The 26,577-nt window shown below is 42.9% G+C and overlaps 1 protein-coding gene and 1 pseudogene across 4 annotated transcripts; both read right to left on the minus strand.

Annotated features, from left to right (window-relative positions):
* Nucleotides 1–2,938: 2,938 nt before the first annotated feature.
* LOC134480515 (uncharacterized) lies at nt 2,939–25,486 on the minus strand. 4 transcript variants are annotated; one of them, XM_087568662.1, is made up of 8 exons: nt 25,307–25,486; nt 15,490–15,758; nt 13,973–14,107; nt 10,501–10,632; nt 9,623–9,782; nt 8,503–8,634; nt 7,649–7,832; nt 2,939–3,342 (listed from the first exon to the last, which is right to left on the minus strand). In XM_087568662.1, exons 4-8 carry the CDS (start codon nt 10,628–10,630, stop codon nt 3,337–3,339), a joined length of 612 nt encoding a protein of 203 aa, XP_087424788.1. In that variant the 5' UTR covers nt 10,631–10,632; nt 13,973–14,107; nt 15,490–15,758; nt 25,307–25,486; the 3' UTR covers nt 2,939–3,336. The 4 variants fall into 4 exon arrangements, with proteins under 4 accessions (XP_087424788.1, XP_087424786.1, XP_087424789.1 ...); XM_087568660.1 differs by lacking the exon at nt 13,973–14,107; XM_087568663.1 differs by lacking the exons at nt 13,973–14,107; nt 15,490–15,758.
* On the minus strand, nt 19,682–25,420 carry LOC148003436 (reticulocalbin-1 pseudogene; annotated as a pseudogene).
* Nucleotides 25,487–26,577: the final 1,091 nt, after the last annotated feature.

A 26,577-nucleotide genomic window follows, 5' to 3' on the forward strand; every position in this document is an offset into this window, starting at 1 on the left:
AACTCAAGCAGTATTACAGAGCATTGGTGATAAAAACTGTATGGTATTGGTACAGAGACAGGAAGATATACCAGTGGAATACAATTGCAGACACAGAAATGAACCCACACACCTATCTATGATCACTTGATTTTTGACAAAAGAGACAAAACCATCCAGTGGAAAAAATATACTTTTTAAGCAAATGGTGCCAGTACCACTGGAGGTCAGCATATGGAAGAGTCCAAATCATCCCCTGCTTATTGCCCTGGACAAAGCTTAAGTCCAGGTGGATCAAGGACCTCTACATCAAACCAGATACACTCAAACAAAGAGAAGCAAAAGTGGGGAAGAATCTTGAACACAAGGACACTGGAAAAAATTTCCTGAACAAAACATGAATGGCTTATGCTCTACGATCAAGAGTAGACAGATGGGACCTCATAAAGGTACAAAGCTTCTGTAAGGCAAAGGACACTGTGGTTAAGACTAAACAGCAACAAACAGATTGGGAAAAGACCTTTACTAATCCTACAACTGATAGAGGGCTAATATCCAAAATATACAAAGAACTCATGAAGTTGGACTGTAGGGAGACTAATAACCCTAATAAAAATTGCAGTTCAGAGCTAAACAAAGAATTCACAGCTGAGGAATATGGAGTGGCTGAGATGCACCAAAAGAAATGTTCAACATCATTAGTTATAAGGGAAATGCAAATCAAAACAACCCTGAGATTCCACCTCACACCAGTCTGAATGCCTAAGATCAAATACTCAGGCAACAGAAGATGCTTGCATGGATATGAGAAAGAGGAACACTCCTCCATTGTTGGTGAGATTGCAGACTGGTACAACCATTCTGGATATCAGTCTGGAGGTTCCTCAGAAAATTGGACATTGCACTAGCTGACGACCCAGCTATACCTCTCTTGCACATATTCCCACAAGATACTCCAACATACAAGAGGGCACATGCTCCACCATGTTCATAGCGGCCATATTTATAATAGTCAGAAAATGAAAAGATCCCAGATGCCCTTCAACAGAGGAATGGAAACAGAAAGTGTGGTACATCTACACAATGGAGTACTACAGCGATATCAAAAACAATGACTTCATGAATTTCATAGGCAAATAGAATGAACTAAAACATATCATCCTGAGTGAGTTAACCCAATCACAGAAACACACACATGGTATGCACTCATTGATAAGTGGATATTAGCCCAAATGCTGGAATTCCCCAAGATTCACAGACCAAATCAAATTCAGGAAGGATGACCAAAATGTAGATGCTTCACTTCTTCCTTTAAAAGAGAAGAAGAATCCCTATTGAAAGGATAGGGAGACAAAGTTTACAACAGAGCCTGGAGGAATGGCCATTCAGAGTCTACCCCACGAGTGACCTATACACATACAGCCTTCAAACTAGATAAGGTGGATGAAGCTAAGAGGTGCAGGCTGACAGGAACTGGATATAGATGTCTCCTGAGAGGCACAGCCAGAGCATGTCAAATACAGTGGAGAATGCTAGCAGCAAACCATTGAACTGAGAACTGGACCTCAGTTGGAGGAATTACAGAAAGATTGGAAGAGCTGAAGGGACTAACAACCCCATAAGAACAACCATGACTGCCAAGCAAAGTTCCCAGAGACTAAACCACTACCCAATCACTATACAGGGACTGTGCCATGGCTCCATCTGCATGTGTATCAGAGGATGGTCCTCTTGGGCACAAATGGAATGAGCAGCCCTTGGTCCTGCCTAGGCTGGGAAATTGGATGGATGGTGAAGGGAACACCTTTATAGAAGAGGGGGAGGGCGATGGTATTCAGACTTATTTCTGGAAAACAAGGAAGGAATAACATTTGAATTCAAAATGAAAAATATCCAATTAAAATTCAACAACAACAAAATGGTGTTTAGAACTTCAAATAAAAAAAAGCCACAATCAGGAAACAGAATTGTATGCCTCTGGTTTTCTTCAAATATGCTCAGGGCCTGGGTTGGTTCTGGACCCAGGCTGAACCAAGCAGGTTCCTGCCACTGACTGCTCCTATATTCCTGTTTCCAGAGGCATCATGCAGATTAATATTGGGCAAGAGATGTGGGCAAAGTTGGGCAGAAGTGGCTTTCTGTCCTGTGGCATCAGGAGTATCTGCATTCCTGGGTGTTCAGCACTCTCCACCACGGGATTTGGGTGCAGGCTTCCTGATTGCTTTAAACTCCCTTATGCCACGTTTATATGTCCTGGGAGATATTACAGAGAAATTAATGTTTATCCCATTAATTTGTTCAACACTCTCATCCACAGAGTATAATTTAGAGGTAACTATATATTTGACAGTAAGCATACACAGTGGGTAATATATGCAATATGAAGTTGAAATTCACAGAGTTTGGAACACAGTGAACAGTGACTGTATAATTGCCTTTGAATCTCAGTCTGACTGGGAAGTGATTTTGATGCCCAGTCCCCATGAGAATGCAGAGATCCATCCCTCCCTGATAGCTGTGGGACTTCAGATGTTGACACTAATGATCAATAAAGAAGGTTCTTAAGAGTGAAGAGTTTGAGATTACTCTTTTTTTTCACCAGGATACATCCAATTTACATGATAGTAACCAGATGCAGGTAGTCAATATATACAGTCTATATCCTTATCAAAATAGAAAACCAAATGAACAAAACAACAACACATAAATAACAAAACTTCAAATGAATAGGAGGAAAACCAAATAACCAAAATAATCAAAACTCAGCCACACTTAAATAGAGGAGCTGCGCTAAGCATTTTTTGCTGCTCCTTCTGCAGAATAGATTTATAGCCTGTGTCTTTCCTTGGAGACACAGTAGACAAGCAGTTACTGATGGTAATAATCTTTCCAAGAGGAGTGGAAGTAGGTCTGTTTTGTTGGAGTGGGGGTATTAAGGACAAAGCCATCCAATACTGAGTAGAAATGATATTACAGACTTTATCTCAAAGTCTTTCCAATGTTGTGAACTGATCTCCATGAAACTCTTCTGGATGACCCACCAGGACAAGTACACATTTACACGTGCACAGTCTTTCTGGATGACCAGCACCTCTTGATTGATGTGCATCAGCACTTCTCTGAGTCCCTCCAAAAGTTTACACTTGCTGGAGGGTGGGGAGGTGAAAGTACGGCCTATTCAATCCAAAGAAATAAAACTAAAGGAGGAAAATGCAGTCCACAATTGCTATGGACATTACAGATGAGATGCAATAGTGGTGTATTTGCTGTGCACACTGAGTTCTCCTCCTGTAGCACTTCTCTCCAAGGGAGATCTTGCCCTGGTTTGTGTCTTGTTCGAGTTTCTCCTGGAGAATTTCAGACCTAGCAGAGCAAAGGAATAAAGGTTTAGAGAGTGGTTGTCAATTCAGCTCTCCCTCTTTTTTTTTTTTTTATTAACTTGAGTATTTCTTGTATACATTTCGAGTGTTATTCCCTTTCCCGGTTTCCGGGCAAACATCCCCCTACCCCCTCCCCTTCCTTATTGGTGTTCCCCTCCCAACCCTCCCCCCATTGCTGCCCTCCCCCCCACAGTCTAGTTCACTGGGGGTTCAGTCTTTCAACTCTCCCTCTTACATCAGCTCTATTCAGTTGGACAATCCAGCATGACCTGTCAGCTGAGGTCAGTCCCTGCATCCCCAAGTGTCATAGAGTACCTGCTCTTGGATTTGTATCTCAGCTTTTAAAACTGCTAGAATTTGAACTGTGGACTATACACTGTATTGGAATTTAGAGAAAAATGAGCGTATTTTTCCACTGGTCCAGATATATTATGTTGAATAATAACATTGTACCTATGTCTGAATCTGAGTTCAAGAGAGGGATGAGCAACCTACAATACCATGTGGATGCCTTCTGGAGAAGATGCCTAGAATTGAGGTGAAAGTTCTGATTATGTTTGCAGTGAAGGAACCTGCCTAGGTTCCATTTTAAGCACTGTACCTGCAAATGCACAGAGAAGCCATCTCACATCAAATCCATGGGAATTGCATGGATCCTGTAATCACTGAGAATGTGCTCCATGCAAATCTTCCCAGCGTACACACGGACATTAAAGGTGATTGTGATGTAGAAACAGAACAGCACCCCTGTAAGTCTATGGCTAGTGTAAGGCAATTTGTGAGAGGACAGAAGAGAAAATGTCCTCAGATCTTTCCGGAGAGATCACAGGAAGAAAGGAGTAGAACATAGCAAGAAATCCAGAGGATCATATATATTGTTTCATGGGCAAAATTCACATGAACTGTACCAGAACTATACTCTGAGTAGCTCTTTAGCTGCCTGAGGCTGAAATCCGTGTAGGTGGTCATTCACCCAAAACGGGTACTTATATAGGGAAAGGATATTCAAATGGCTTCTTCCAGCCTGTGTTCCTACCTGAACATTAATGCTTAATGTAAAGACTCCCCAGTATACGCTGGAGGCATAAAACAAATGTTGAGTGGGATATGTACATAGTGAATAGAGCCTATAGACAGCTCAGTCAGTGATGTGCTGTCCTCTCATAAACTGACATAGACTCAGGGTTCTTTCCCTATTACCAATCTTGCTTTGCTAGTTCCCAGGGCTGTGTAGATCAGTCTTGTTCCCCAGCAAAGGATCATATGTTGGTGGTAGACTAGACTTGTTCTTGTTCACTGTTTCAGACTTTCCCCAAAGTGTGCAGCTTCTTCTAATCTGAGCTGTCTTTACCATAGCCTGAGTGACTTCATGCCCAAAGCTAGAATCATAGGAAATCTCCATAACCAGGATCGAAATCAACAATTTTTCTCCCCGTAATGTGATTGTGCCACAGATATTTTGAGTAAGTACGTAAAAGCTTGCATGGATTTTCTCAGACTGAATCAGAATCTATGGAAGGGCTCCACCCTATGGTACACTTTTACTCCTTGCCTGATGGATGTCTGGATAGATTCTCCTTCAAGGTTACTCTGGGACCACTACAACACTGATGCTCCCTAGTTGCAATGGCAACACCTACTCCTTGTTGTGGAATCACTGGGCTAACTAAACCTTCTGTTCCACTTTCTGAACATGGCTTCTCATAGGGCTACCTGTTCTTACACTCCCAGACCCATCTGAAATTCATCATTTCTCCTAACTCCATTGAGGCTGAAATTAAGGGAGAGAAAATGATGTTGATTGACAGCACTTGCAGAATGCTACACAGATAACAGAGGCGAGCGCTTTAGATTATCTGTGCACCAAAGGGGCTCCTGACACTGCCCTGTTCTTGCACCACAGCATAGCTATGGGGCTTTTGCTGGATGACAATACAACTCCAAGCAACTCAAATTCTCAATGAATAAAATCCAAGCCAAACTCCCAGCGGAAGCTGTAGTGTGCCAAGGTAGCTGGAGAGAAATGGTAGCAGGCCATGTGGAAAGCAACCTTGGAGGAGACACAGTGAGTGACACACCCTTCCAGTGGGCTTTCACCATTCACAAAGAACAGAGAAGCCGCATAAACTCATGGATTTTAGAGAGAAGCCCCCCTTACCTCCCTGTACTCCTTTCCTTTGATGTGCTCCAAAGGATTTCAATGCAGACCAGTAGTTTTACCCCTAATCACTTGAAAATCTAACTTTACAGGTGTTTTTGTGTCCTCTTTTTGGGGGGCTGCATTTCTTTTTTTTTGGGGGGGGGCTGCATTTCTACAGGACTTTATTGTCCTTCTTTTACACCATAACTAAAAGGGACCTGCAAGCTCCAGGCCTGTACCATTTGTTACCACTGTGAAACACGACTCACTTGAACATATTTCCCACTCCTCCCCCAGACTTCACGAGATAATTCTGTTACGGTATTTTTGAAAACAGAATAAATTAATACCTTAAGTGTCCTTTTGCTGTACAGAGCTGGATGGAGATGCCAAATGACTGGGCAGCTGTATTTCATGTTTCATGGATGTAAAGTGAACTCTTAGAGCACTTTTCTCATGAAACTTGGAAATAGAGGGAAACACATTCACTACTGCAAACACAAACACACACAAACACACAGAAATACACAGATACTCACTTGCACGCACAAATGAAAACTTTGATCTTGTGCAGCACATTTCCTGTTGAGTGAGGAATTAGTGGGAGCTATGCTGTGTACAAGTCTCTTAGACTCAAGCAGGCTGTGCTGCCCTGGCCTGTACTCATTTCCACTTCAGGAAACCTTTCTATGCAGATACTTGTTGGTTTTACAAGTAAGTTACATGTTCTGCACAGATAGCCTAAACAATACAACATCAAATTCCCAAGAGAGAGATTCTAGGAAAAGACTCCATCAAGCTCTATGTTGACTCATCATAGGCCCCTCACTAAAACTACCCTGTTTCCTTCATAGAAGACCTTGGAACCATCAGAGAAGACAGGGACTCATGGTCATTTACCAGGAACTTTTCATCACATTAGAGTTCATGTGATGTTAGAACAACCTCAATGTCAGTCAGAAGGAGGCTAAAGAAATAACATACCCTGACTTTTCTGAAATGCAGCACTGTGTACAGTATTGAGAGGGAATCTATCCTTAAAGAATGCCATGCCCATGATATAGTCAGCAAAGCAATGTCAGCAGAGGGATGCACTCTAGGATTCCATGCAAGATCATGGTGAAGCCAATAAGACAATCCAGAATCTTCCCGGGGGATACCTCTGTTCAGGTAAAGTGAAGAAATCTAATCCTTATTTTGAAAATAGTTGAATGGTTTAAGAATGTGTTGAGACAAATAAGAGACAGGGCTCCACCTGGAACTGGACCGGTGATGCAAAGACTGCTGGACAGCACAAAAAAAGGAAGCTTCATGTTTGTTGAGAGACCTAGGCTTAAAGGACGAAGTTGGATAATGACTGGACAAAACTGCATGTCATGAACTGGCCTCCCCGCAGGCTCCCTAAGATGCAGATCAGCACAGCAATGCACCTTTCTTGGTGAGAATTGGGGGTATATACGGATAACTTTGTTCTTGAAGTCTCAAATCTCTCATGCCAACCCTCAGCCTTTGAGAAACCTTTTCCACATCCTTGTTCTTCTATCCAGCTTCAGATTGTAAGGCCCACATACGAACTCTCCAGGAGCACTCAAATAAGACAGGACTGACATGCTGCTCCTCAGGCTCTGTAGTTACCCAAGATCTATGAAGCATGAAGTCACCATTTTCATATACAGGGACATGAGGGGAGGAAGAACAAAAGCCACCACAAATGACAATGAGAACCATTTCTTTGGCATTTCCACCAGGCTCTCCTCCTCGAAAACTACTTACTTCCTGGAGTCTCACAAGATCCCTGTAATGAAAATGAGCTCCAGGCTTTTGCTTCATCCCTCAAAGCCCTGTTCTAGTCTAAAGAGGGGCTCCCACATAGCACCCTCCACACACATGGCATGTAGTGCTGTGATATGTGATCAACCCATCTCCCTTAATAAACTGCAGATTCTCAAAGAGCAGGAGCATTCGCTTTCCAAACATGCAGTTTCCTGAAGAGGGGCTATCTCCACAGAAAGCCTTGTAAACCATCACATGAATGAACACTTGGATGAGACCTAGGTCAGGACATGGATCAGTCAATAGACAGTTACATTGGTTTGTCTATGTTTATGGAAAGACCTGAGGACAACCTGACCTGGAGGCCTAATCCTACCTGCTGTTCCTTTGCACTGGGGACACAGATGTTCATTCCGGCCTCTTCACAGAGCCTCTTTGCCTCCACACAGGATGCTGGCCGTTCAGTCTGCTCCACCAGCAGTTCTCTGTTCTCATTCAGCAAAATCTGTATATTGTTCTTCAATTGAGTTTGTTCACGCAGAAGCTGGGAGTGCCTGATGCTGAACCACAAACAAAAAATGGTAAACCCAGCCAGCTTCTATTTGCCTGTCACTCTTGCAAGTCAAATCATCCCTTCAAGGAATCCCTCATCCCCAGACATCCCCAGAACAGAGCCACACTATACAAGTTAGCACCAATTAGAGGAGGTCAAATCCAGAATCCACATTCAACATGAATCAAAGTACTTCTGATAATCCTGACACTAAGACGGTTTATATAAATCCAGGAAGAAGAAATGGTCCATATGGGTGCTTATATGTCCATGATATGCTAAAACCATCTTCACGTAGTGGGGAAATCCCCTCTGAGGGGTAATTGAAGTCCCAATAGCTATACAATCTTTCCATGTGTTTCTCATGGATCACAGATCTTTAAATCTTCTGTCAGAGTCCTAGAGATTCAGAGTTGATTGATATTCCCATCATGGTGCAAACCTTTTCTATCTAGAGGATCCTTAACGGGGGAAATAACAATTGGAGGGTCTTCTATAGCCTTCACATGTAGGACAACTGAGTCCAAGAGCTACAAACATAAGACCCTTGCCAGGAGGCAGGCTTCTTGTTAAAAGTCAGACACTACAGAACCAGTGCCCTGACTTTGGTTCAATGTCATACAGGACAGGAGCATTCCCTGCCTAGTGCTGGGTTCTCATCTCTGTCAGCGACTCACCGGTAGGAACTGTTCACTTGTATGAGCTCCTTGTACCTCTCCATGGCCTCACTTATTGAACTGGTCATCATTTGCATAGCCATCATTCTCATCTCATGTTCGGATTGAAGTATTGGGAATTCGACATCCAGCCTGTTGTGGGGCATGGCCCAAGAAAAAAATAACCATCTGAACTCAGGATTTCAGAATTAAGTGAATTGTAAATTAAAAAAACCCAATAAAAAATTGAAATTTAAGAAATGTGGGGGGAGGGAAGAATGTGGCAAACACAAAGACCAGAGCAAAAACACAACAGTGAGACTCCAACAACAATTCTTTCAAGGAAATATTTCTACGCAAATCAGCAAAGAGTTATTTTGAAATATGGACATTTTCTAAGACTGTGGAGATATGGTTCCCCCAAGACCAACTGTACTGCAGTGGCTTGGGTCTAACAGATAGTTGTGATGATATTTCTTTTGTTTTGAAAACAGGGATTCTCAAACCTTGTTCCTATTGTTCCATGAATTCTCAGAGGGAATAACTACTTTGACAGGGTAGAGGATTTGTAACCCCTCCTTCCCTCAGGAGGGTCCTATCTACCACCTAAGTAAACAGAAGATGCAAAGTGCTCAGTTGATCCATGTGGGCATCCCCACTATCATGACCTGCAAACTGTCCATCAGACATATCCTAAGATCCCATGAAACTCCTCAGACTCCCTGACCGAGAGCTTAATACCCACAAACACTTTCACATACTTACATACCAATCAATATACAAACACAAGCAGAATCCCAACTACATGCATGGAGGTGCCATAGAATCAGTGTATAATGAAAAAAATTAGAGGAAAAGAGGGATGACGTGCAGGCATTTCATCCCCTCACTTAGAGGCAGCAAGTGTGACCAGGTCCTTCCAGCTGCTGACAGAACCAATGCTAATCCAAGGAGCTCAGGGTCAAGTACAAAAGAGGTTGACCCTAAACACACAGGACCTAGCTTGTCTCACAAGCAAATGCCTTCCAAATCTCCTTAAAATCCAGGATGAGAGGTAAACCTCTCTTGTGCTAAGAGGAAATCTTGGGTTAGCAGAGAGAAAGCACAAGACAGTGAACAGGTTACTGGCCATAATGACTACCTGTGGTCCCAATTATCATAGATATAAAGGTCCAGGATTTGATAAAATTCATCCCTCTCGAATTGACACTTCTGGATTTCAAATTTAAGTTCCTCCAGTTCCTTTAAACACTCCTCTTGCTTACTGATGACATTTTGGGATGATGCCTTCCTACCAAAACCTGTAAATAGATAAACCCAAGTGAATTTGCATATTTGGTGGCCCATGGGCAGAAAAGATCATTCTGAATCCGAAAAGGAGGTGAGGAAGGGGAAATGGTAGAGACTGGGTGAATCCCTTAAAGAGCAGAAAAGCTTTCTTAAAGGTGGATTCTTAAGCTATGTCCCTCTTCCCAACCTCTAATGCCATACTCGTGCCACATTCACTATTACAGGACCCCTCACCCTGAATAGTATAACCTGACTGAGACATAAACATCTGGGATAATATTATCTCATATCAGATGTGGTGCAATTAATCCTGGAGTTCATAATGCTTAGCTCCATCAAGCTCTAATCATCTGTGTTCCAGCCCAAAGTGTCTGAGAACTCAATTCATTTCTCGGGGTGCATCCTTCCTTGTTCTCACCATCAGAGACTTATGTAAACTACAGTAATCTAGAGGAAGAAATGCTTCAACTCCCAACCATGGATGGTCACATTTTTAATCTCACTGTGCCTCCTCCTGCCATGCATTGACACTCACAATTAAAAAGCTTCCAGAAAAGAAACTGAAGGCTTACCACTTTCTGGCTTTCTCTCAAATTAAAGATCAGGAACTCCTGACTCTTGGTTTGCCTTTGAGAAATCCCAAGGCTCCTGCTTGTAAGGCCTAATCTTAGAAGGCACATCTCAAACATACCTCCTTGAGGATGTTCCCCAACTCTGCCCAGGACTCACCAAGCCTTCCCCAGAATGATTTCCTTCCTTCCAAGGAAGATGAGAGGAGGTCATCTTCCTTCAGCCTTGGTGTGGTCTCTCCTTGATCAACACTTTCCTTCTGAAATAGCCTGAGCGGCTGGCGAAACATGCCTGTTTGTGAACCCAAAGGGAACTGAAGGAATAACCCAAAGGCAGTTGGTGTCACCACAACACTGGTGACATCACAGAAGATTCTAGGCATCTCTTAGATACAATAGATTGTCCAGTGAAGGGCTTACTGATGATGCCACTGGGAAGTTCTATGACCTACCTGCTAACTAGCTCTCCAAAAATTGATCAATTTCTGTGCGGACCCTTTCCTCCAGTCTCTCATACATCACTGGGAATAGCATTTGGCAACCTCTATTGCTAAGCTAGATGTTTCTCTGTGCATCATTAGAACTCAACAGTGCTTTTGCTGGGGAGGGCTGCTTACAACCTGAATGAGAGAACAGATTTTTCTTAGCACCCAAATCTCTAGGGACCAAGGAAGAGGGAGTTTTTTCTTAAAAGTAAATCTACTACTCGAGACAATGCATGTGACACACATTTCGATTCCTAAGGTTTTCCTTTTTATGGAGGCCAATATGTTTCTTCTAGACCTCTGAGTGTATAAAACCTGGAAATATTTGCTTACTGTGCAGTCCTTGACAGTTGACATTGTTTTTATTTACATATCCATGTATTTCACAAAATCAATGGTCTATTATCTTATTTTTTTAGAATAAAAACTCCTTTTTTCTTGAAACATAGGGATCAACTACAGGGCATATATAAAATAATAAATTTCTGTACCTTTTATATATTAAGTTGGACATCCTCCCTTTCTCAAATATAACAAGACAGTGAAATCGGACATCAGTGAGCAAACGTCAACCTGGACCTTGTGTTACCACATTGTAACCACATAGCCATCCCTTCTCCAATATCGTTCTTCCTGAATTTCCAAGTCCAATCCTGAGGATATTTGGGGCTACACGCTGATCTTTTACTCAGAGCAAACATAAAACTCAGGCGGATGGGCAGGGAGTGGAATGGCCTAAGGTTAGGCTAAACCTCAATTTTAATGGGTCCATAAGTTCAGGAGGGAGTCCATTCGGCATTGTCATCTGTGGCTTCTGTGTCCTTATCCTGGGTGTGCTGACTCTGTGATATGATGCCACCTCACCTCACAGATGTCAGGGTGAAAATCATGTATGAGTTTTCTGGGAAGAACTCTGCCTTTTACTACCATCTGGAGTTATACAACATCACTATGCACAGCTCAGAAGAGAGGGGTGGAGATTGTGGAGGCCTTAGAAGTTGAGGATCTTTTCTGATTAAGGCACATATTTTTTCCTATGTAATTTTTCCCTTGCTCTTTCACTAATGATGGTTGACTTCATTCCTGGCCTGAAGTCAACTGGACTCCAAGGTTTGGGATTAGGGAAGCCCCTCTTTTTGAGATGACAGGCCCAGCAAGGGATCCCACTGCATACAGGTTCCTATTCCCAAGGAAGTTGTTGCTGCAGAATCACAGCATGGGGGCAGCAGCACAGGACATCTCCCACCTCTCTCTCCTGCACCTGCAGCACTTTTAATAAGGCTGTTTGTTTGTTTGTTTGTTTGCTTTTATTTGGAAATACCTACAAAGCTGGTCAAAATTAATACGTGCCTTAAATTCCAGCACCCACAAAGTATTGTTGTTTTTGCTTTTGTTTTTGTTTTATTTCATTTCATTATTTCTGTAATTGTTGTTAGGATTCTTATTGTTTTCTTTGGTAATTCCATCTAGATATTCAATTTGTACATAGAATGTAAAGCCATGCTCTGCATGGTCCTGTTATTCATGTTAAGGATTTTTTCTTACCACCAACACCACAGATGCACACAATATTTACTTTCAAATCAGGAAAACAGGCATACAGAAGAGAGCTATGTTGTTTGGTCTCAGGTAACCAACCAATCAGGAGTGTAGGATGGCTTCCCTATGTTTTGGATCAGGTAAACTTCTGTTATTGAGATGAAAGGCCTCTGCTGAAGCCTCCAGTTGAGTAACAGAGAGCCTGGAAAGACTGAAAGAGTGGTTGTACCTTGAAGGTGAACCCTTCAGTGCCTCTGCAGCCTGAGGCAGAGTTCTACTGGGAACAGAAGAGCACTTGGCCAGAGATCATAGGGGACTGCATTTTGGTTGAGCCCTGAGACCTGGATGAGCAGAGGCCTCCATAGTCCTGATAAAGGGAAGCAGAGCCACATAGATGTGAGGGAACAATGGATCTTTGATCTGCCTGTTCTCTTCTACATTAATCTTTGCTGTATACATAGTATATGTAAATGAGTGTAGATGTTAAAGCATGTGCAAGTGTAAACAGAGTAGAGTTAGTTCAGCAATACATTATGTCCCATTTTGTTAAAGACCTTTATTTTATTTCTATTTATATTTTTTTTTCTTGACTACTGATACCTGATTACTCTCCCACAATCCTTCCCCAATTCTCCTGGCACAGTCTTCTCTGAGTGTATGAGGGCCAACTGTCTCAGTACCTCCCTTCTTTTACCAAAGCCTTTCCTGGTGGCATTCGTGAGGATGCTGGTTTTGAATGCCTTGGACTTGGCTTTCTTCATGCTCCAGTTCGCTGGTTTGGGAAGTTGGTGAAGAACTGTCTGTGAACTTGGTACTTCATCCAGATGGTACACAAGAGGCAATGGTTTTGTCAATGGGTCCATAAGTTCAGGAGGGTGTCCATTTGGCATTGTGATATGTGGATTCTGTCTTCTTATCCTAGGTGTTATAATTCCACCTGAATGTGTGCTATAATGCCACCCAACCTCACAGATGTAAGAGTGAAAATCATGTTTGACCTTTCTGGGAAGAACTCTGCCTTTTACTACCATCTGGAGTTATACATCACTATGCAAAGCTCAGAAGAGAGGGGTGCAGATGTGCAGGCCTTAGAAGTTGAGGATCTTTTCTACTGATTAAGCCACTTCTTTTTCCTATGTAATTTTTCCCTTGCTCTTTTACTAATGGTGGCTGACTTCTTTCCTAGCCTGAGGTAAACTGGAGTCCAATCTTTTGGATTACCGAACCTTCTAATTTTGAGATGACAGGCCCACCAAGGGTCCTACTGCATACAGAAGGTATGAGTAAGTCTCAGGGGCTGGAGTAAGTTAAAAACGTCTGTGACAACAAAGAACTGATTAAGAAAACAAGAGACCAGCTGCTCATCAAGATCACAGTTGTATGATAGTAAGAAAATGTGAATAGGCATCAGGTGAGAAGATAAATTAATTAGGAGGTCATAGGCCTAGAAGGGTTATCCTTTGCTCTCAGTGGAGCTGCCATTCTTTCTGTCATTCCTCACCCTCTGCCACAGGACCAGAGACTTCCCAAAACAACTGGCTGGCCTTGCCAAAGACCTGGCAGGGTCTCCCTGTAGAATAAGACACTTAAGAGTCCTTGAAGACTCACCAAGAGGTCTCCTCCACACAGGTTCCTTGTTGTCAAAGGGAAATGTTCCTGCAGAATCCTGCCATGGCAGCAGGAATTTCAACCTGGCTGCTCTTGGTCCAGCTCACTGGGTGCAGGCCTGAGGCCCAGGGGTATCTGGGGAAAGAAGCAGTACGCACTACCTCACAGCTCTCTCTTTGTTGGATGCAACTGCTAGGACTGTGATAGGATTTTTGTTTCTTGTGTGTTTATTAGAAATACCTACAAAGCTGATTAAAGTTGCAACATGCCTTCATACCCAGAGTGCAGAATGTTTTTACATCGTTGTTGTTCCTGTTTTATGTTTGGATTTTGTTTTTTAATCCCCTCAGGAAATTTCCCTGTGCTTAGAATGTTAAGCACATGCTCAGGAGGGATCGATTATTCAAGTTCGGCAAAGCTTTTGTTCACACCATCACTCCACAGACGATGCCATTACTTACTTTGAAATAAGAAAACAGTCATGGAGAAGTAAATTAACCTGTAAGCTATCACAGAAGAAACACATCACGATTGTGGAATGGCACCCCAGTATTTTGTATTTCCTAAGTTATTTTTATTTTAAACTTTTTTATTGGATTTTTTTGGGTACATTTCATCTTTTTTAAATCCTTAAAGGTATCTTTTATTCCTCTCCTCCCATTTACAAGGTGGAATTTCACCTGTGATTGTTAGTCCAGATAGTTTGGTCAATGGCTTAGATATCACCCTGGCCTAGTTTCCTTGGCATAAGCTGAGTTAGAAGCAGACTCAAAGGTTCAGGACCAACAAATAATGAATTCCACTACATCTGGATCCCCAGCCTCACAGCCAGGAAGGGACTGTATTTCCATTCACTATTTAAAAAAAAGATGCAGTTCATTAACATGTAAAAAATTTCTCAAGTATATTAAAGTGTTTACCATGGTCATACAGTTTTTCAAATACCTGGCATTCATCTTTTTCCAAAACCTAAAATATCTTTCTTATTCACATTTTTTTGATTATTTTTTGGTATTAGTATCATTTTTTTAAATTTCAGTTTTTTAAATAGATATATGTTTTATTCAAATGTTATTCCCTTTCCCAGCTTTTGTTCCATAAGTCCCCCTGCCGTGCCCTCTCCCATATGTATGGTCCCCCAATCCACGCCACTTAGAAACCCCTTCCCGGACATTTCCCTGCACCCAGGGTCCAACCTTGTTAAGAAAAAGGGCTTCCCCTTCCACAGGTGCCCCAACAAGGCTATTCTCTCCTACATAAGCAGTTGGACCCCTGGGTCAGTCCACGTATAGTCTTTTGCTAGTGGTTTATTTGGTTGGCATTGCTGTTCTTATGGGGTTGCAAGCCCTTCAGCTCTTTGAATCCTTCTTCTAATTCCAATAAAGGGCGTCCTGTTCTCAGTTCATTAGTTTACTGCTAGCAATGACCTCTTTATTTGACATGCTCTGGATGTGTCTTTCAGGGGAGATGCAAATTTGGTCCCTTTCAGTAAGCACATTTAGCTTCATCAATCTTACCTAGTTTTGGTGGCTGTATATATATGGGCCACATGTGGGGCAGGCTCTGAATGGCTGTTCCTTTGCTCTCTGCTTTAGATTTGGCCTCCATATCCCCTCCTATGGATATTTTTGTTCCCCATTTTAAGAAGGAGTGGGAGCATCTGCACTTTGGTCATCCTTCTTCTTGAGTTTCCTGAGATCTGTAGATTGCATCTTGGGTAATTTGAGGTTTTGGTCAATATCCACTTATCAATGAGTGCATATTGTCAATGAGGGGTGCTGAGTACCTGGAAGAGAATGAGGGACAAGAGATGTGAAGAAGGACTCCAAGACAAGAGTCTGATCAAGGCGACAATTTTATTTTTCCCCAAGGCTGAATTTGTACCATAAAATGGATAACAGAGAGAGGAGAGAAGTAAGAAACATTTACCCACGCCAAGGACACAATATTCCTGTGGTCAGGGAATCGGCTGATGTTGACAGGTTGTCAGAAAGGTCACAGGTTTGTCATATCTATTAGTCAGCAGGATGTTGGTTTTTCAGAAAGGTTACAGGTCATGACATTGGGTATATTAATGTCAGACGTTATCATATGATTATTCATCTTGACCACCACATTTGTATTAGTCTTCCGCATCTGGCTGGGGATTTTCCATGAACCCAGTCATACTTAATGCTAACCATAATAATAACATCAATAATGGAGGGCTTCAAGGCCATCGCTCCCAACACCATACCAAGTGTGTTTTTCTGTGATTGGATTACCTCACTGTGGATGATATTTTCTAGTTCTTTCCATTTGCCTATGAATTGAACGTAATCATTGTTTTTGATAGCTGAGTGGTACTCCATTGTGTAGATGTACCACATTTTTCGAATAAATTCCTCTGCTGAAGGGCATCTGGGTTCATTCCAGCTTCTGGCTATTATGAATAAGGCTGCTATGAACATAGTGGATCATATGTGTTATTGTATGTTGGAGCATCTTTTGAGTATATGCCCAGGACTGGTATAGCTGTGTGCTCAGGTAGTGCAATGTCCAAATTTCCAGGAACGTTCAGACTGATTTCCAGAGTTCTTGTACCAGTTTGCAATCCCAGCAACAATGGACGAGTGTTCCTCTTTCTCCACATCCTCGCCAGCATCTGTTGTCACCTGAGTTTTTGATCTTAGACATCCTGACTGGTGTGAGGCGGATTCTTAGGGTTGCTTTGATTTGCATTTCCCTGATGACTAAGGATATTGAGCATTTCTTTAGGTGCTTTTCAGCTATTCTATATTCCTCAGCTGAGAATGTTTTCTTTAGCTCCAAACCCCATTTATTAACAGGGGTGTTTGGCTCTCTGTACTCTAACTTCTTCTGTTTTGTGTATACTTTGGATATAAGCCCTCCATCAGATGCAGGACTGGTAAAGATTTTTTCCCTATCTGTGGGTTGCCGTTTTGTCCTAATGACACTGTCCTTTGCCTTACAGAAGCTTTTCAGTTTTATGAGGTCCCATTTGTCGATTCTCAATCTTAAAGCATAAGCCACTGGTATTTTGTTCAGGAAATTTTCCTTAGTGCTCATGTCTTCGAGACTCTTCCCTACCTTTTATCCATTACTTTTAGTGTATCTGGTTTGATGTGGAGGTCCTTGATCCACTTGGACTTAAGCTTTGTACAGGGCAATAAGAATGGGTCAACTTGCATTCTTCTACATGTTGACCTCCAGTTGAATCAGCACCATTTGTTAAAAATACTATCTTTCTTCCATTGGATGTTTTACCTCCTTTGACAAAGATCAAATGACCATAGGTGTGTGGGTTCTTTTCTGTGTCTTCAATTATGTTCCACTGATCTGCCTGTCTGAATGCCAATACCATACAAACTATTGCTCTGTAATACTGCTTGAGGTCAGAGATGGTGATTCCCCCAGAAGTTCTTTTATTGTTGAGTATAGTTTTGCTATCCTGGGTTTTATGTTCTACCAAATGACAGCAAATTGCACTTTCTACCTTTATAAAGAATTGAGTAGGAATATTATTGGTGATGGCATTGAATCTGTAGATTGCCTTTAGCAAAATGGTCATTTTTTACCATTTTCATCCTGCCAATCTATGAGCATGGGAGATCTTTCAATCTTCTGAGACCTCTTCAACTTCTTCAGAGATTTGAAGTTCTTGTCATACATATTTTTTACTTGCTTGGTTCAAGTAACAGCAAGTTATTTTATATTATTTGGGACTATTGTGAAGGGTGTCATTTCCCTAATTTCTTTCTCAGCCTGTTTACCCTTTGAGTAGAGGAAGACTACTGAATTGTTTGGGTTAATTTGATACTCGGACAGTTTGCTGAAGTTGTTAATCAGGTTAAGTAGTTCTCTGGTAGAATTTTGGTGTTGTTTAAGTAGACTATCATATCATCTTCAAATATTAGTGTTTTGACTTCATCCCTTCTAATTTTTCCCCTTTGACCTACTTTCATTGTTTGATTGCTATGGCTAGGACGTTAAGTACCATATTGTACTTAAGTAGGGAAAGAGTGGGCAGCCTTGTCTAGTCCCTGATTTTAGTGGGATTCCTTCAATACTCTAAGTTTAGTTTGATGTTAGGTACAGGTTTGATGTATTTTGCATTTTCCTATATTTAGATTCAGGCCTTCAATTCCTGATCTTTCCAGGACTTTATTAATGAAAGGGTAATGAATTTTGTCAAATGATTTCTCAGCATCTAATGAAATGATCATGTGGTTTTGACTTTGTTTATATGATGAATTTCGTTGATGGACTTCCGTATATTAAACCATGCCTGCATCCTTGCCATGAGGCCTACTTGACCATGATGGATGATTGTTTGGATGTGTTCTTGGATTCAGTTTGCAAGAATTTTATTGAGCATTTTGATCAATATTCATAAATAAAATAGGTCTGAATTTCTCTATCTTTGTTGTATCTTTGTGTGGTTTAGGTATAAGAGTAATTGTGGCTTCATAGAAGGAGTTTGGTAGTGCTCTGTCTGTTTCTATTTTGCGGAATAGTTTGGACAGTATTGGTATGAAGTCTTCTATGAAGGTCTGATAGAATTCTGCACTAAATCCATCTGGTCCTGGGCTCTTTTTGGATGGGAGATGTTTAATAACAGTTTCTATCTCTTTATGAGTATGGGGTTGTTTCGATGGTTTATTTGTTCCTGATTTAACTGTGGTACCTGGTATCTATATAGAAAATTGTCCATTTCCTCCACATTTTCCAGTTTTGTTGAATATATGTTTTTGTAGTAGGATCGGATGATCTTTTTAATTTCTTCAGATTTTGTTGTTATGTCTCCCTTTTATTTCTGATTTTATTAATTTGGATATACTCTCTGTGACCTCTGGTTAATATGGCTAAGCGTTTATGTATCTTGTTGATTTTCTCAAAGAACCAGCTCGTGGGTTTGCTGATTCTTTTGATGCTCGGTTTTGTTTCTTCTTGTTTGATTTCAGCCCTGAATTTGATTATTTCCTGCCTTCTACACATCTAGGGCTTATTTAATTTTTTCTAGAGCTTTTAGGTGTGCTGTCAAGCTGCTGACATTTGCTCTCTCTTGTTTCTTTTTGCAGGCATACAGAGCTAGGCGTTTTCCTCTTAGCGCTTCTTTTATTGTGTCCCATAAGTTTGGGTATGTTGTATCTTAATTTTCATTAAATTCTAAGAAGTCTTTAATTTCTTTCTTATGTCTCCAATGACCAAGTTGTCATTGACTTCAACTTCCATGTATATGTGGGCTTTCTGTCCTATTTGTTGTTATTGATCAGCAGCCTTAGTCCGTGGTTTTTTGATACGAGGCATGGGATTATTTCTATCTTCCTGTACCTGTTGAGGCTTGTTTTGTGACCGATTATATGGTCAATTTTGGAGAAGGTACCATGAGATGCTGATAAGAAGGTATATCCTTTGGTTTTAGGGTGGTGGGTTCTATAAATATATGTTAAATCCATTTGTTTCATAACCTGTTAGTCTTTCTGTGTCTCTGTTTAATTTCTGTTTCCCTGATCTGTCCATTGATGAAAGTGGCGTGTTTAAATCTACTACTATTATTGTTCGTGGTGCAATGTATGATTTTTTTGAGCTTTAGAAAGGTTTCTTATTGTTTAGGGACACAACTGCTATATACTTGACAAATATAGCAATCAACCAGAATATCCGTAGAAAGCATGTGACTGTTGGCCACATGAGGATGAGTTTCTTTCAAAGATCATCATGATTTTTGGTAAGATCTTCCCTGTAATTGGTGGCATGGCTTCCCACAAACATGGTCCAGTTGTCTACAATCTCCTCCTTGGTCAGCATCTCATCCTTGTTCTTATCTGACTCATACACCAGATGCTGGGCCTCAGCCTGTGCATGGTCATAGTCCTGAGGGAGGATCCAGTGGTGAATCTCATCCTAATCCAGTTTCCCATCCTTGTTCAGATCTGGGAAATCATTGAACTGCTCCCCAGACAAAACCCAGTCTGTCTCAGGGCAATTGTCCTCGTGAGAAAAAGATGTCCACAATGTACTCATCCTGGTCCACAAAACCATCCCTGTTCTTGTTGATATTCTCCAGTGTTTCCAGAACTACAAACTCCTTCATATGTTCTAAATCCTCTTAGTGCACAAAAGCAATGAACCAGTCCTGAGTAGCTGTCAGGTGACCGTCAAGGCCTTAAACCTCCTCTCATCTCGTGGAGGCAACTTTTTAAACTTGTGATGATCAGAGCTATCTTAGAATTCAGCAAGGTTTCCCAGGTAGTAGCCATAGGTAGCCTGCTTGTATTCTTCCCAGGAGATTTTTCATCTATGTCCCTATCATAATCCTTCCAGAGTTTAGCCACATTTTAGTTGATGTATCTTTTCTGTACCTGTTTGATCCAAACTTTCAGGTCCTCAGTAGTAACAAGGCTGCCTTCATCACTGTCGATTGGATCAACAATTTTCCCCAGCCTCTCCTGCTCTCGTTCAGGATTAGCTATCAAAGGTCTTGGAGTCCTCCTTGCCCAGGAAGACCTCAGGATCGTACAGGAAGCTGTGCTTATTCTCTGGTGGCCATTCGCCCTGCTCTGAATCAGGACAAACCATGTGCTCCTTGCTCATCATGCTCTTGGCCATGAACGCCAGGACCAGTGCCAGCAGCAGCCCATGGAGAGTCCCAGGCTGACACCATGTACCACAGTCTCGATCAAAGGGAGGCAGCAGGGAAGTAGGGGCTCAGAGCAGCTTATCCGCTGTCCCTTCCCCAGAGAGGGCTTTTGTTATATTTCAAATGTTATCCGTTTTCCTGGTTTCCACAAAACCCCTTATAAAACCCCCTCCCCCTTCTACTGTGAGGGTGTTACCACATCCACCCAAACACCCAGGCCTATCTGCCTCCCTGTTCTGGTTTCCCCTACACTGGGGCATCAAGCCTTGACAAGACCAAGGGCTTCTCCTCCCATTTGTGCCCAAGAAGGCCATCCTCTTCTACATATGCAGCTGTAGCCATGGGTCCATCCATGTGTACTCTTTGGATGGTGCTTTAAGTCCTGGGAGCTCTGGGTGTTTCTTAGTGTTGTTCTTATGGGGCTGTAAACCCCTTCAGCTCCCTCAATCCTTTCTCTTACTCCTCCATTGTGGACCCTGCTCTCAGCTGAATGGTTGGCTGCAAGTATCTGCCTCTGTATTTGTCATGCTCTTTACCCCACTCTTTTGAGCAGATCACCACAGAGCAACGAAGATGTATTGTCTTGGCGTGATGATGTACAGACAAATAGATGATTTCTTAATTCTTATGATGATTCTATAAGAGTTCCTAAAATTAGATTAGTAATTTTAAGCTCCTTTATAATGGGACAGCTATTATGTTTTCTCTGGTAATCAAAATTGCATTGAGAACTCTTCCTTCTTAAAGTTTCATGAGTGAATTGCTTCTGCAATACCAAGCAGGCATCTACAAATTAGAACCCATGCTAAGAGGGTATAAACCAATTAACCAAAGTTCATAAATAGAGAACTAATGATTTACTATAGGTGCAAGGACTTTACATTAATAATTGACTGGATTTGCCTATAGGCAATTTCACTTATTCTTTTCTCATAAAAATTACAGCTTTTAACTCTCCATGAACATGCAGAGCCAGTGACAGATGGTGACGGTTTATCCTGATGATTACTCTTGATGGATATGAATGTAAACATTCTCTGTCGTAAACTCATTATCCAACTTATGATTTGAATTCCTGTGCAAACTTGTGGTGAACTTTTCACCATGTGATGCTGTGTTCAGAAAGATATACAAATATTGAGGACAAAGAGAGAGAAAGCTTTTTAGACAGAACTGAACTGAAGAGAACAGAACTCAAGAAGAACTTAGAAGTAAAGGCCTAGCGTTGAGAGTAAGGCATTGAGAGTAAGGAAATTATTGTGTCATAAGAGCAAGAGGAAAGGAGATAAGAAGAGAGCAAGGAGAACCTTATAAGTCAACCTTTATGGAGGCAAACCTTTGTAGAAATTTTAGGAAAACGGAAGAACTTATAAATAAAGGTTAAAATCACTGCTCTTCAGTCTTCAGCCTGGCTCACTGGCTAGCCTGTGCTCTTCAGTCAGGCTCACTGGCTAGCCTCTGCTCTTCAGCCTGGCTCACTGGCTAGCCTCTGCTCTTTAGTCAGGCTCACTGGCTAGCCTGTGCTCTTCAGCCTGGCTCACTGGCTAGCCTGTGCTCTTCAGTCAGGCTCACTGGCTAGCCTCTGCTCTTCAGTCAGGCTCACTGTCTACCATGTGCTCTTCAGTCAGGTTCCCTGGCTAGCCTCTGCTCTTCAGTCAGGCTCACTGGCTAGCCTCTGCTCTTCAGTCAGGCTCACTGGCTAGCCTCTGCTCTTCAGTTAGGCTCACTGACTAGCTCTGCTCTTCAGTCAGGCTCACTGGTTAGCCTCTGCTCTTCAGCCTGGCTCACTGGCTAGCCTCTGCTCTTCAGTCAGACTCACTGGCTAGCCTGTGCTCTTCAGCCTGGCTCACTGACTAGACTCTGCTTTTCAGCTGGGCTCACTGGCTAGCATCTGCTCTTCAGTCAGGCTCACTGGCTAGCCTCTGCTCTTCAGTCAGACTCACTGGCTAGCCTCTGCTCTTCAGCTAGGCTCACTGGCTAGCCTCTGCTCTTCAGCTAGGCTCACTGGCTGGCCTCTCCTCTTCAGCTAGGCTCACTGGCTAGCCTCTGCTCTTCAGCTAGGCTCACTGGCTAGCCTCTGCTCTTCAGCTAGGCTCACTGGCCAGACTCTGCTTCTCAGCTGGGCTCACTGGCCTATGGGGCCCTAGCACATCGCTTAACCATCTGCTCATGACTGCCTGACCACACTGACCACCTGACCGGTCGCCCTGACTTCTTAAAGTCATTCCCTAGAAAGAGCACAAGAAACCAAAGAGAAACACCACAGCAAACTTTTCCCATGGGCTCTGCTTTAACCTTCAGTGCTTTCATTACTTTCTTTAAAAGAGTGAAATATAATTTCGGCTATTCATATGGCCAAGAGAGCTGTGCAGTAGTCATTGCTTTAGGGAATTTGGTGCTAAATCAAAAGATTCCTTTATTCTATCACGATGTTATCTGAATGCTGTAAGATGTATGTTTAGAAAACACAACACCAAATTCCTAAAATCTAGATGTTTTAAGACATCAGCTCATGGAGAAACATAACTGCTTCCTATCTAGACTGGGCTTTTTTGCTATACTGCAGGTACAATCAATTTTCCACACTACTTCCATGATTTTCAAGAATGATTAAGAGAAAAATAAGTTGAACATAATGGCCAGAAAGGGGGTTCTGTCAAGTTGTCTTATGTGGGACAAGATACCAAAGTATGATGGTAAACCTAAAACCACCTGTTCCCAAAACTAACAGAACTTACAGAAAATACATACTTTCTTATCATTTCTCCTCCCCAATGATCAGTGATTTAATGAGCACCTACTACGATCCTAGCACTGTGCATCTAAGTGTGTAATGGTGAATAAAAAACTTAATAAAAAGCCTCATTAAGGAATAAAGAAAAATGAAACATAACTTTGAAACTCAGAATTCAATATAAGCAAAACCACCATTTCTTCAACTGGTGATTTCTGAAAACTTCATCATTTTTTCCATGGGCTTCTATAGTAATGATACTCAGTCTTGATTTGGTAAATCACAAAAAGCAAGTCACACTTCTTTCTTGGCTCCCACAACTGTCAAAGGGAACAACACTGTCGCTGTCCATTGTGCTTCCCTATCAATCCTGCTATGGATGGTAATACATTCCAGTCTTTTCAATGTGAAAACAGGCCACCACTTGAGGGCAAAGGTTATTAAAATTACCCAAACCGGTATATTCTCTAAAATTTTCACATAGCATTTTACTGATATCACAATGTAAATTCACCACAAATGTTTAACCAATGAAAATATTGAATAGCTCTGCAAATAGGAGCGATAATCATATATACTTGAAAACAACTATCATGGAAACAAACGACGTAATAGGAGAAAAGATACATCACGAAAAGCTACACAAGCAGCAAAAAAGACACTACATTTCTTGGTTTAAAAGTTAGGAGATACACTTGATCTTTAAAGACAGACAATGTACTTGATCTTTAATCCCTTTAACTGTGCCCTGTCCACATAGAAACTGCAGTAGATGACAATCTTTTGTAAGATTTATTTATTTATATGTGAGACAATGCATCTGTCTTCAGACACACCAGAAGAGGGCATCAGTACTCCTTACAGACGGTTGTGAGCCACCATGTGGTTGCTGGCATTTGAATTCAGGACCTCTGGAAGAACACTTGGTGCTCTTACCCACTGAGCCATCTCTCCAGCCCTCACAACGGCCTCTTACACAGCATCACAGTGGTCTATTTCACTAGATGGCTCCAGGGTGATAACAGAGAAACTTTCACAGTTCCTGAGCACTGCTGAGTTCAAACACCACCAGTGCCCACTCTGTGCTGTTGGCACATTCTGACCTTCTCCTAAGGGTTGTCAGCCACAAAAGGGACGGGTTAGCCCCAGACAGCATTCACTGCCCAATCCTAAAAACCCCCTCGATTCTGAAAAAGCCACATTCCATGCTTGCTCCATATTTGAGGAAGCCAAATGGTTGATCTGGCTCAAGGCTCTACTTTTCTTAGCTCATCAACTTTCTTTTTCCACTTCTTGTCACAAGAAGTACGTTTTTATGCTGCAACTACACTGCAATGTGTGAAGGAAACCACCATAAACTCTGGGTGCCACCTCTTGAAATTTAAAATTCACAAAACAATTCATGGCTTTCTAATCAGCACCATGGACAATAAACAAAAACAAGCAAAACCATTCCAAAGGAACTTGCTGATCTGGGGGCCTGCTCATAGCAGGCAGGAAAGAATTAAATTAGGCAGAACTGTAATCTGCATAAATTGCCTGAGGTTTCAAGAAAATATATTCCCATGATCCCCATCCTTTAACATACAATAGAAACATTACAGGGAGTGTGCCACCAGGATAAGCTGCCTCTGAAAAGCCTGTCCTGCCCTGGCAGGTACAGGTCATTTAATTCTAAGTCAATCTGGAGAGAGGTGACAGCCCCAAGTTGCTCTGGGGATGTCAGAGCACAGCTCTCATGCACACTCCAGAGCACCTCTACACTCTTTCCCAATGCCATAGGCTTTCCAATCCCTGCTTCAGCTCTCCATACATCCCTGAACCCTCCCTCCCCCTACCCAATGGGCTCACTTTGCATTGCCTCCTTCTGCCACTGCTTTCCCAGGACAGGGGGACCAGGTGGGGGGGGGGGGGGAGGCAGAACCAGTCCAAAGAGGGACGCGGGTCTCCTACCTACCTTGATTCTGCTGCTCTGGGGCTGCAGCCCGCCCTGCTTGCTGCTTGCTGCTTGCTGCTTGCTGTTCCTGGGGACCAGACCGGAGGTTGGGCTAGGGGTCCCCGCGAGCTCCATGCCTCAAGGTCCCCTGGCAGGGCTGGCCTGGGCTTCTTCCTTGGACACTGCGAGGCTGTAGTCTCTGTTGGAAACCCCGCCGCTGTCATAGGGCGCCCTCCCGTGGCCGAGATGATGCCCAACGCCGCTAAGGCCCCCTTCCTTGGCCGCTTCTTCTGCTTTTTCTTTTCTTTTTTTCTTTCTCTTTTTGCTGGCGATGTGGCGCCTGCGAAGAGCTCGTCTCCAGGAAGGAGGACATCGTGCAGGCAGAATCACCTCTGGGGCCTGCCGGGGTCGGAGAGGGAGAGAGAGGAGTCAGCTTGGGCGGAGGCGCCCTGGCTGCCGGCGCCTGCGGAGGGAAAACCTGTCCAGGCACACGCGCTGCTGCGGGCGCCAAATATAACGCTAGCGCCCCGCCCCCTCAGGCCCTGCGCTCACCCACGAGCTCCGCGTGCCCTGAGGCCCGGCTGGGGCGAGGTCGAAGGGCGGGGTGGGAAGGACACGTGTGCCCACTGCAAGGTGCAGGCAACACCGGGAGGCGCGACACCCAGAAGGGCAGGGTGCTGAAATCAGGGATCCAACCAGGCGCGTCAGTCCCCTCTCAAGGCTCTGTGGATGCGAGGGCGGCTTCTTCAGGCCTCCAGGTCCACCACGAAAAACCCGCGGGCATCACAGCTGGAGCTTCCAGGTGCCCCAGGCTGGAGGCTTGGACATGGCGATTGTGGTTGCCACTCTCCTAGGCTGGCTCAGCAGGGCCCAAGCCACCACCTGCTGTCCTCGCCTGAAGGCATCCTGATGGGGCTGAGAGCCCACATCCAGCAGGCGAGCCTCAGGGCACAGGGCCATGGTCTTGGCTCCTCACCTTGTTGCCAGCCCCTCACACATATGGCAGCATCACACATATGGCTCCTTCTACCAACCGCCACTAATTACCATTTGGACATTCCATCACAGTGTTCTCAAGAAGAAAGATGCAAACAAACACGAAAAGAATGAAATTTAAAATCTTTTTTATCAGGCTGGAGAGATGGCTTGGTGGTTAAGAGCGCTGCTTCTCCAGTGCTCCCAAGTTCAATTCCCAGCAACCACATGGTGACCCACAACTATCTGTAGTGGGATCCAATGCCCTCCTCTGTCTGAAGTTCTCTTCTGACATGCAGGCACACTCGCAAACAGAG

Source organism: Rattus norvegicus, chromosome 9, assembly GCF_021556685.1.
Source record: "Rattus norvegicus strain SHRSP/BbbUtx chromosome 9, alternate assembly SHRSP_T2T, whole genome shotgun sequence".
In the NCBI taxonomy this organism is placed as follows: domain Eukaryota; kingdom Metazoa; phylum Chordata; class Mammalia; order Rodentia; family Muridae; genus Rattus; species Rattus norvegicus.